The 12,548-nt window shown below is 40.8% G+C and overlaps 1 protein-coding gene across 1 annotated transcript in view; it reads left to right on the forward strand.

Annotated features, from left to right (window-relative positions):
• Window positions 1-12,548, forward strand: part of SCG5 (secretogranin V) — a 38,564-nt gene that overhangs the window by 14,529 nt on the left and 11,487 nt on the right. Inside the window, exons 3-4 of the mRNA XM_018554196.1 lie at window positions 11,159-11,308; window positions 12,313-12,422. Coding sequence (XP_018409698.1) covers window positions 11,159-11,308; window positions 12,313-12,422 — 260 coding nt within the window. The remainder of the gene's footprint in view (window positions 1-11,158; window positions 11,309-12,312; window positions 12,423-12,548) is intronic.

The raw sequence follows: 12,548 nt of genomic DNA on the forward strand, positions 1-12,548 counted from the left end.
GAGCGGGGGCGCGCTGCCTTTGCGAGCAGTGTGTCATGTAATTTTCTGCTCGGCAGCTCAGCTTGCGAGAGCTCGCGGAGCTGAGCGTGCCGAGATGAACAATTTCAACTTCAGCCAATTGGCTCGCGCGTATAAACCAGCACGTCACGATGCGACAGCTGGCAGGTTGTTACGGACGAGCCGATTGGCTGAAGGTGCTGTCAATCATCTGACTACACTCAGCTCACACACTGCACGCAAAGCTCCGTGCCGGATAGCTTTGCTTCGCTCTGCGTGCAGTGTGTCACGGCCTTAAGCCTTCTGCGCTTCATCCAACACTAGACAAATGTTTTGGCTAGAGATACACATCAATTGGCCGAGCTCAGTCAGAATTGGCAGAACAGATTTGGGGAGGAAGCCTTATTACATCACTCTATCAAGAGCAATAAACTGATTGACATGTGACACTGGGCAATGGTTACACCTCTAATGGCATCCCTAGGGTAACAAGCCATCCACAAGACAAAATAGCAAGCAAAAAAACATATATCCATTTATGTTTAAAAAAGTCTATCTGAAAATAAATCTGTAGATTATATATATATATTAGGGATGTCCCGATTCCACTTTTTTAAGACCAAGTACAAGTACTTCCCCGCATGTACTTGCCGATACCAATTACCGATACTTTTTCTTAAAGGGACAGGTGACTTTAAATGATCCATAGTACAACTGCATAAAATGATTCTTCACATGGATTGGGCGCTCTGTGCCTTTGTTTGTAGTTATGTTTCGGAAGGTTCCCTGGTCCTCATTTGAAGAGCAGCACGTCATGTGATGGTCATTTTTTGTGAAGGCGAAGATCACGTAGCTGCACTAATGGGAAAGCCCAGCATACATTTCATTGCATTTTGATTGACATGGAGGCAGCCTGTAATAAATGTCTATGTATATTGCTTACAAATAACTGTATATGAAAAATGTAAAAATTCAATAAAGTATTTGCCTAAAAACTAGAAAAAAAATTACGAAAAAATTGTACTAATTGTCCATCAACAGCACGATGTTGATAATGTCACTAGTGATCACTTGTTAATGACACCCTAATATTAACATATTCATTGATGATGTCACTACTTGTCATACCTTACAAGAGTTTTAGCTTTCTAGAACAGAGATAGCTTTAGGCAGACCACATATTTGGTCTATCAGGTGTGTCTCAGGTAGTCTAATACCTGAAAAGAACACAAAAGCCACCATGCCTATGGCAGACAAGATCAAAACAAGATTATCTGTAGCATTTTTAGGTAACAAATTGCCTCTAGTAAGAGTTTCAATTTTTTACAATTCAATTACAATTTTTATAAGACAAAACTATCAAGTTTGGAACAAATTTTTTTTCATTTAAGTGAAAGAAACATTACCTAAAAATGCTACAGATAATCTTGTTTTGATTATTACATTCATTGCTCCTGGAGACTACTTTTGTAAAACTATCTATGAAGCTCATGAATGTTTAACTACTCTGAGCTTTTAAATGATGGCAGTAATGTTCTTTTTTTGTGCTGTGATCTAAAGGCTAAAATCAGGAGGACCTGATGAATAGGATTCCTGGAAACCAGGCGACCTTGACTCCACACTAAAGAATCCTATGCGTGAGGGACCCTCTGATCCCTTCTTATCTCCTGGGGTCTGCAAATTATTGCAGACATAGGAGGGAAGGTTTATATATACACTTCTCACATGACATAGTGTTTTGATGAAATGCGTAGGACTAGGACCCCGTCTGCTTTGTATTATTCACCATCACGCAGGGAAACATTTGCATATGATCAGCATGAATATCTCATTAACTGTTATCATATGCATTGTACAGGTTGCAGTGTTTGACTCTGGACAAAAGGTGGCGATGCAGCACCTTCATAATAATGGATCTCAAAGAGCATTATATGGCAGAGATCCCGCCAGGCCCTATCTATTTATGAAAAGTCTAGAACCCACGTAGCCATTTGTCAGAGAAGGCAGAGTCGGTAAATGATTCATAAGCTATACAGAAACTATATGGAAGCTATACATAAGCTATACAAAAACCAGTATACCTGTAATAGGTTTATACTGCAGAACTAGCAGGATTTAAAATACATTACAGGGAAATGTTCATAGGGATTGTCCCTCTTTTGCTGCCAAATCGCGCTGTCCCTTTCTCCTCTCAGTTTTCATTCTTTTTGGTTTAAAGGAGAGACCGCTATTTAAAACGTGTTATTTGAAGTTCAACTCCATGTGCAAAAAATTTTTAATAAACATATTTCACAATAGCCTATACATAGGATATACAGTAAATACACTTTGTGTGCACACATTACCTTTACAAACTCTGCCGATAGCAGAGCTGTGGGAGGGGCCCAGCAGGTCCCCCCACTACAGGCTGGTCTGGGGGCAGATACATATTACTGAGAAGTCAGTATGGACAAGAGTTATCTAGCTAGTAAGACAATTCACTTCCCATTAGAGTTGATCTGTAGCCTCCAGAAAAATAAAAACAGCGACCTCAGCTTTAAAAGGGGTTTCAATGGGTTCCAAACCTTCAACTTACTTTATAAATGTGTGCCTTGGAGAACATTTATAACACATGAGGCTCGATCATTTGGGTTCTATCAGATACCCGTTTTCCAGTACCTGTGGTTTTATTAATTTTGGTTGGCAGCAGTGGCGCAACTATAGCCATAGCAGCCCAGCCAGCTGTTATGGGGCCTGGGGGTGGAAGGTGGCCCCATTAGGTTGTTGATTGGTTGCAGTTGACGACAACTCTAATCCCCTGTAAAGTCTACAGTGTAGAGACAACTTCAGATACACAAGAGGACTCTTTGGGATCTTGGCATTGTTACTCACAGCTCATAGAGAGGTCATCGGGGGGCCACATCACATTTTTGAGATGGGGCCCCATGATCTGTAGTTATGGCCCTGGTTGGCAGTCTACAGTGTACATATCCCCTACAGAAAACTTGAGAACAGTGTATAGCTGTATTTTGGAAGCTTCCATGCTGCTGAATAAGAGATAGGCTGGGGCCATGGTTCCAATTTATACGCAAAACAAAATATTATCAAATGAAGAACCCAGCGAGGTGAACATTTTTAGTCAATGTAAATATGAGATATCAAATATTATTATTACACAGTCTTCTGTCTAGTTCTAGTCTCCTTTTCACATGTGAAGCACCATAACACTATTAGCTATGCTGAAATAAGCCTGTTAATGAGGCACCACAGCAGTGAGCCATCCATTATCAGATGGCTGAGGACAAGGGTTTAAGGAGATCAATGAAGTCTCAAACCATGCTTTGTCCGGTGTGCTGTCTTTTTAGCTAACCCATAGTGATCTGGCAATCGTTTCTTCATGCATTACAAAGATTGTACACACACACACCTATAGATATATCAGTACATATATCTATAGATATGTATAAATTATTTACCTTCACTAACAAAATCACACCGTGATCCACAACAGCTAAATACATCAGTTACATAGATGAACTAATTTAAATGAATACATAACAATCATAGGTATTATAAACATTTTGGGGGCTAGGTGAGTTTAGGGTTGATTGTCAGGATCAAGTTAAGGGTTATAGTTAGGATTAATAGACTTTTGGGGAAAGCTATTTATTTTAAGATATTTTCAGGACCCAAAGTCTCATGCCAAGAACTGCCAGTGCTGATTCTTAGCGGGGAAAAATATTTATTTGGGTTGCATTTCCCAGACTGCTCATTATTGTTCCCATGAGATAGGGATGGCATCAGGGTTCTCTGCTCACTACACAGACATGCATGTTTGAACAGTAGAAGCTTGCATGCTCATGCACAGGTTTGTTGAATATAAGATTTGTTATCTGATCAGACCATGCATGTATGCATGATCCAGCTAACATCTGTAGTCTATGGCAAGGTTACCTGCTTGCGGTTTTACCATCTCTAATTATAGGCAAAGCACATAATTGCATATTGTTTATTATTTTAAACATTAATCTTTTTTTGTCTTCAACAAGTAGATCCTATCAGACAATTCCTGCTGTTAAAATAACAGTACTACCATTGCTATAGTGATTTTATATGTCATCCCTTTAATTACAGACCAGGAAATTATACTGTAGAACTAATTAAAACCAGGTATCATAGAGATCCAGTCAGTTATAACCTGGGTATAATTTACATGTGTCAGAAACTAAAGGGATAATTTGGCATCACGGTTATAGGATGTATTTGATGGTGGACAAATAGTTTTTTTATTTATAGTTGTGTGCTATTATACCCTAAGCACCATGGTTCCTCAACTAGCAATGCAGCAGACAGCAGTCTGCAATATTTCTTATGTTCCTCCTGCATTTATGAGATTCCGAAGGAACTATTTAATTCATCTGTTAAGCTGTTCAATTCCTGAATTCTTATTGGTTGCCCCATTTCAGTGCATGAGAAAATTCCAGGAAGACCAAAAAGTAAATTAGCTTCAGTTCAACAATCTGTGCACAACCACATTGAGCTCACAGAGCTCATAGAATTAATTCTGCACTCGAGCAACCTTCTGTAATGTAGGAAGACCATGCGCCAGGTTCTCACAGCTAACCTCATTAGTTGGCTTTAATATGATGTCAGAATGCCAAGCATGTGCCTGAGCAATTGGTTCTGCTTGACTCAGTTTACTCCAGTCTGTCTTACCCTCCTACTTCTGCTTTTGTTGTCTGCCTGCTCCCTTTGAAACTCATATCACTCACCTGGAACCCCAACACTCCAGTGTGTGCATGCCTTCTTGAGGGCTGTCACTTTACCCTCATTGTAATTTGCACTCTGGGCATAAACGGCATAACATCAGCACCACCAGATGTTCTAGTAAAGACCTAGTGTTCCAGGATTGCTGAGGTGACGCACAGGGTCCACAGGTGATATAAGGGAACCACAACTTCCAGGTATGCCAGAAATCAGGGAGTAGAGATTAATGCTTTGTTTTCCTGGGCCTCCAAAACATGTAAATATGATTTTTTTTCCATAAATATAAAAAATATCTTATTTTACATTGGTTTGCTGGGGTACTATTGTAGAATACAAGAGCTTACAAAACACTGGATGCTATAATGCTATCTTTCATGAACATTAAAATCAGGGGCGTTACCAGAGTTACGGGCGCCCTGGGCAGAACAAAAGTTTGCGCACCCCCACAACCATTATACCACCCCATCCATCCATCCATCACAGGGATCCCAGCCTGAAAAAAGTAATTTCAGGGAGGTGCCCTTCTCATTATAGGGAGGTGTCCGTCCCCCCCATCCGAGCAGGTAGCAAACAAGCTATTGATTTTTGATTTCCGTGCTAGTTGCTGCCGTCACAATAAAAATCAAAACAAAACCAGCATAGGAATGAATAGCTAAGCTTCTATTGGCTATCTCAATTTGCAATAGCCAATAGCAAGCTGGCTATTGCACCCGCCCTCTGCTGCTGTAAATCAGCAGAGGAAGACTTGATGGAGAACTTCAGGTCCACCTCTGCTGATTGACAACAGCAGTGGGTGGGTGCAATAGCTAGTCTGCTATTGGCTATTGCACATTGCAATAGCCAATAGGAGCCTAGCTATTCGTTCCCATGCTGGTGTTTTGTATTTTTCTCTGACTGACGGCGACTGGCGGCCCCGATGTCATTTAAAAAAAAAAACAGATAGCAGGGAAAGGTTTACTCTGCTAGATAGAGCAGAGTAAACCTTTCTGGAAGGATATGTTTCTCTCCCGAGTATCCGGGAGCCGCTATCTAATAGCGGGAGACTCCCAGAACCTCTGGGAAAGTTGGGATGTCTGCCATCCTGTCCCTCTGGTACTAAGGATAATTCAATACAATACACAATACATTATACTGTACAGTAATGCAGAATGGCTCCAGCTATAGAGGACTACAGTTCCCAGCAATACACTATACAGCAATGCAGAATGGCAACCGGCTATAGAGGACTACAAATCCCAGCAATGCATTTTACAGTAATGGAGAATGGCACATGGCTACAAAGGACTAAAAATCCCAGCAATACATTATACAGCAATGGAGAAAGGCATCTGGCTATAGAGGACTATAAATCCCAACAATACATTATACAGCAATACAGAATAATATGAAGCTACATACTCTGTGTTGCTCACCAGTGCTGTGTGGGGTTTCAGAAAGCTGTGCGTGGTCTGACCAGGGCTCTGTGGGATCCTACCATTGTTGTGCTGGTCTCGCCAGGGCTGTGCGGGTGGGTGCAGGTGGCAGGAAGGAGGAGGAGATGTGCAGCCAGCATTGTAAATAGGCACTGTGGGTCCCCACAAGGCTGCCGTGAGGTTCCCAGCAAGTGTAGGATCTTACGGCAGCCGAATCTGTTAAAAACATTTAAAGGGCCGGTATCACCAGTTAGTATAAGGCATTTGTACAAGTATTTGTGAAAATGCCCAGTATCTGCACCGATACCAATAGTGGTATTGGTGTATACTTAATCCCGTCCATCCCTCCCTATAGGCATTATACCCTTCTAGATATCCCCTATAGGCAGCAGATCCCCACCATGGGGGTATACAGGGGCAATGAGGGCATGCAGGGACTTGTAGTTCCCTGTGTGATATGTGTGTGTGGGGGGGAGGGTGTACATGGACAATGAGGGCATGCTGGGACTAGTGATTTCCTAGGAGGTATGAGGGAGGTGTACAGGGACATTGAGGGCACTTGTAGTTCCCTAGGTGATATGGGGAACGTTGTACAAGGACAATGATGGCATGCTAGGACTTGTAGTTCCCAGGAGGATATGTTGAGGCTGTACAGGGACAATGGGGGCATGCTGGGACTTGTAGTCCAACTACAAGTTAGCAAACATGACCTCATTGTCCCTGTACACCACATATCACCCAGGGAACTACAAGTCCCTGCATGCCATCATTGTCCTTGTACAACTTCCGCATATCACCTAGGGAACTACAAGTCCCAGCATGAAAGTCTCTTACAGTAGTTTCCTCGGTGATATGTGGGGGGTACAAGGGACAATGAGGGGATGCTGGGACTTTTAATTCTCTATAATATTAGGCTGTAATCATTTCTGACCTCCTGAAAGTACTAGTAATAAAATGCCATTATAAAACATAAAATAAAACATAGTTGACATTGGAAGTTCCAAGTTCAACTATGTTCTATTCAATGTTCTATAATAGCAAGTACAGTAATCACCTAAACTGTCATTGTCCTTCTGGTTGGTCTTCAACTCATGGTCAGGAGAAGCTCTGGGGGGAGGCTGAAACAAAAAAACACACAATGGGGTAAGGGTGTGGAAAATCGGCCAGGAACACTTACCGAGTCGAGGCGGGTATCTCTGCAGTATGAGGCAGCGGCTGCTGCTCTGGGTCCTCGCGGCTGAGGCCCCAGAGCAGCCCTATTATTTGCCTGTGTAGGTCTGCCTCCCGGCCTGCCCGCTTGTCACTGCCCGGTGGGCGGGCGGCCCCCCCCTCATCCCTCATCTGGCCCCCCCTCATCCCTCATCTCTGTGCCCGAGCAGCCGCACCGTCGACCTCCCCCCCAGTTGTTACACCACTGATTCAAAAGTGTCATCTAATGTGTCATAAATTTCAAAAAGGTTGGGAACGACTGGCTTAGTCCAGTCCTTTCAGCTTTGGCATTCTTGCATGGCATTTTTTTACCACTGCATGTCATTTTAGGTAGTTCTGAATTACAAATTTTGAAAATACAAAAATATATAAAGCCTTGCATCCCCTATCACCCTTCCAGCATGCTTAGTTTGTCACTCTCTCTGTCAACTGCCACATAGTGTTGTGTATATAACAGGTTTAACAAGTATATGGTCTGCAATAGCAACAGACATGTTTAATTTGTAACAGAGATGCAAGGGGTGCAGAAATGTGCATGACCCCCTTCCTTCTCTTCCACAGAGACAAACCATGACTCATGTAGGACAACTCATTATTTTAATGGTACAGTATGCCAGGCGGGGGGGGGGTGCTAAATTGCACTTTATAGACTTAAATACATCTCAGCAGGTACCCTTGACATCGCTTATTTCCAGTATGACAAAGTGATGTTGTAAGTCTCCTTTTATAAAAATATGATCTTGTACATATTGAGGAAAAATAACACCTTTGGGCCCCTTTCATGCCCACATCCCGTGATAGGTTTATTCTGTCTGTCTCGTTTTGAGGACATTAGAATTTTTTAGATAACTGATCTTTGCATTCTGCTTAATTAGTCACCAGCCTATCATATTTCTAATTGATGCCATGGCTTACAGAACTTCACTGTCTTTCACACTGTTGTTAGTAAATAGCTTCCAAAGCGACAGTTGATGAAAGATCACATCCACACATTCCGTTCTGCGCTTTTTTCCATAAATTTTCCACTGCTCTAAGTCAGCAGTTGATAGTAAAAGTAAATATGAGCTTTATAATAGTTTAGTTTGCAAACTGCTCCCCCTTCCTGTTTAGCCATTCCTTGACACTGAATAAAAAGGAAACAATTAAAGATGGGTATATATGTTTGAAATAAATATGTTAAAGGCAGCTTGATTTAGCGTACATTTACTGAACACATCCCCTAAGATATTTACATACTATATGCATGTTGTAAAGACAGGCAATGCAATAAACTCTCAGGTACAGCTAGAATAGTCTGAGTTTAGCCATGGTGTCTTGTATCCAAGCTACAGAGGCAGAGAGATGTTTTTTTCTCAGTGGAAGGAATGCTGTCACTTGGTTAATCTTTAACTGGATATGTGTTAGCACCCTGGAGCCTGCTAAGTACCTCTGTTTTCTTTATGGGCAGCTCACGGTGCCACAGGGTCTGTGATGTGTGAATGGGTGGGGGGCCATGTATCAGGAGTGACACATGGTAGAACAAACTGCTTACAAGTGGCGCGCTGAATATTGATCAGTGAGCATCGCTCATACAAGGAGGCTGTTGCTTTTCTATTTATGGAATCCTGACACTTTATCCCATGTACAGCCATAATGATCACTCACAGACAGACTCCTTTGTCAGGTGCTGCCTGTTTGCTGTAGTCTTTGTAAAAATTATTATATATAGTCCAGGCATTGGTCTGTGACTCTTAAATTTAAGCAGCTAAAATAGGGAGCCATTTTTATGTGCAATTGGCAGCAATGTCATAATATACGCATACTGTTCTTGTTTCAGATAGTTGTATAAAAGATCTCAGTTAAAGGAAACCTACACTGACAAAAGCAGTCTTCTTCTTAATATGCTAGTTGTCTGACTGCCTCTTGGCTTCAGCGCTTTCTAAGAACACTGACCGGGAACAAGCTTTCCGCTCAGGAAAGTCAGGGTACAGTCAGAGTAATGTCAGAACTCCTGATCAGCATACTTGTTTCGAATGAGTGATTCAAAAGTCTCTGTACAAGAATGAGAACTTGTATATTTAGAATGAGTGATCAACTAGTGATCAACTAGGGCATTTTCCCGCAGCTTACAGGGGAACTCTATAGCTTTTAATGAGCTCTTATTCTTGTAACGTTACCTAAAGGTACTTTTGATGACGTTTTCATATAATTTTGCTGCTTTATATTTTCTTATCATTTATATATAGAATTGAAGGCTATCTGTAATTCAAACAGGGCATTTAGTATGTTTGCCAAATGTGGACCCTCCTTCTAATCCTGTGAGGTGCTGTGTGTGTGCTGTAGATGTAGTGAACTACAGAGAAGTCATATTAAAGTAACTTGTGATTTTAGTAAAGCCTGCTTGTGCTAGAATGCAATAGCAGTGTTTTAATTTCTTTAACGCGTTCCCTGATATTGCTCATTTTTAGCAGTAACTCTTAGGTAACTGAACAGTAACTAACAAGTATCTCACAAGCTGATTCTTTTCTGCTCAACACCCTTCAATTATCTTTTGCTCACTTCAAATGGGTTTAGTATTCCCATAGAAGTCTATGGGAATGCAAAACTCACTTGAAACAGATCAAATGCAAGACAAAAGATGGTGAACTGCAGGCCAAATGCACCTGTCAATGAATTCTGAATAATCTGAGAAGCTGGTGTCAAATTGGTGTCCAATTCATTCCATTAATGCAAACCCAAAGCCTGGTGATACAGGCCTTTACTGTAATATGAAAATACAGAAGGAGATAACAACATCCTGAATCGGGATATCATGAGCAAGTTTGTGCTTTTCCAAGTTTAATGTTTGCCTTGCTGATTTGCTTATGTGGTAAATACAGAAGTCTCTTTATTGTATGTGGTTTGTAGAAATCACTATTTCTAGTCTTCCTGGAACTGTTCTACTGTGCTGACTTGTAGAATACTGGGTGTTACAGATCCATAGTTGCCACAAGACTGGATGGGAACCTTTAATTCTGCCAGGGAAGTACACAACTGAAAGAGTTCCATGTTTCACTGTTGTGCATGCAATTGGTCTATATATTGCTCATAGATGTAAAATATAGTGTGCAGCTTCTTGTAAGGAGATTGTAATGTATACCCTCCATTTTTCTGTGATGGGAAAGCGGGACACTCTTTACCATAAAGTGTGTAGGCAAAGGACACACCCATGAGGGATTAATATGCATAAAATGGTGGATTAAACCAAGTACTTTTTTGCTTTTTATTCTGGCTTTTTGAAGAAAAATAATTTAAACGTTGGGTTAAAGATTTTGTATGGTAAACTTATACATTTTTATAGTAGATTAGACCAAAAACAGGAATAACTGAGGAGGAAAGAAGGACAGAGGGATTTGGTACCAAAAGAGGGACAGTCCCTCCAAATGAGCTATGGAAACACAACTTTGATAAGGGCCATATTAGAAAGTCTTGAAATGGAGTTCATAAGAGTTGTGGCTAAAAATGTCCCAGAGACGTATGCAAAATACCCAGATAGTTTCCATGACTAAAACCAGTGAATACTGCAGGTGATTTGTAATATGTATATTTTCATTCTCAGTTTGCAATAGAGCAAACTAAGCAGAGCATGACTACCAGGATTTGCTGTTTGCCTCATGGGACAAAATTGTCATATCCATTTGTCTTTTTTGCAACATTTGTTGTTTCAGACTGCCTAGCTCCCCAAGACTGAGAATAATGAAAGGTTCAATGTATTTGCACTGTACGTTCTGTTTATTCTTTCACCATTTGCATGTGCTTTCTGTTCCCATTCTTAGGTGGTGCTCATGAGGGCCTTCAGCACTTGGGACCATATGGCAACATCCCCAATATTGTAGCTGAACTTACAGGGGACAACATTCCTAAAGATTTCCGAGAAGATAAAGGATATCCAAACCCTCCCAACCCATGCCCTGTTGGAAAGACTGGTAAGCTTCTTTGGATATAAGTATTTATTACAAATTCAAAAATGTTTTACTCTTAAACAGAGTCACTATAAAGAACAAGCTCACATTTATATTTGTTGTCCTTCATTAGAGGTAACGTTAAACAATCCACACACGTTTACTGACAGAGTGTTGTTCTGTGGGAATGGAATCCATTTAGAGTAAAAAAAATGCATATACACTGGAAAATATTAACATTTTCTAGGTTTGGCATCTACCTGTTCCACCTATTCTGTCTAGCTGATTGCCTCCTCTCATGCTCATTAAGTGGCGTCCATTAGTCTATGAGTAAATGAGAATGAGCACTAGTCATTAGGGACCTGCCTGGCTGTTAACTTTTTTTGCCAAGGGCACAGTGAGAAAAATAAGTTACCAAAAATTATTTCTGCGTGGAAGAGGCACTGTACCACCCTAAAAGGGTATTCTAAAAAAAGCTTGCAATTCTCCACAAACTGCCCATCTTAGGGCAAATATGCTAAGTGTAAGAATGATACACTGACCTTTTATCAGTGTCTACCTGCAACCTCCATAAACAATGAAAAGCAGGTACCTATAGTTTCTTAGTGAGAAACCTAGAAACAATGGGTTAAAGGCAAGCTCTGATCCACTGCTTCTTCCATATCTGTATAACTGAGTACCTTCGGTGTCATTGCTCCTGGGGTTTGCTTTACACATAGGCCAAATGCAGTCAGAACCATAGGTCCTAAGTCTGAAGGAAGTTTTCAAGTCTCTCAAAGGACAGTAGAAGCAGTTGTAAAATGACTCAATACGTAGCTAAATGTATTCCTCCTGTAATTACATCCACTATTCTGTATGTTCTGACCTAATGAACAGCTGCAGGTGTTCAATCAGTTATATCCCTGGCCTCATTATAGTGTAAAGTTATACTATTCTTTCAAATAAGTAAGAGACAGTGAATGTTGGTTGAAGTTATATGATGTATTTATTATTTCCTTCCTTATTCCTCTGAGCATTTATTGTAACAGGTGATGGTTGTTTGGAGAATACACCAGACACAGCCCAGTTCAGCAAAGAATACCAGCTGCACCAGAACCTATATGACCCAGAACACAACTATCCAGGAGTAAATAAGTGGGTAAGCATGGCTCCTTACAAACCCTGTTCATTACACCTAACAGAGAAACTTAAAATTCCTAAAAATATTCTATTGCATGGAGCTTTCCTGGTACACAATTTTTTTTTTTTAAATATAATATATATA

The sequence above is a fragment of the Nanorana parkeri genome, unplaced genomic scaffold (genome assembly GCF_000935625.1).
Source record: "Nanorana parkeri isolate BGI_ZX_2015 unplaced genomic scaffold, ASM93562v1 scaffold146, whole genome shotgun sequence".
NCBI lineage: Eukaryota > Metazoa > Chordata > Amphibia > Anura > Dicroglossidae > Nanorana > Nanorana parkeri.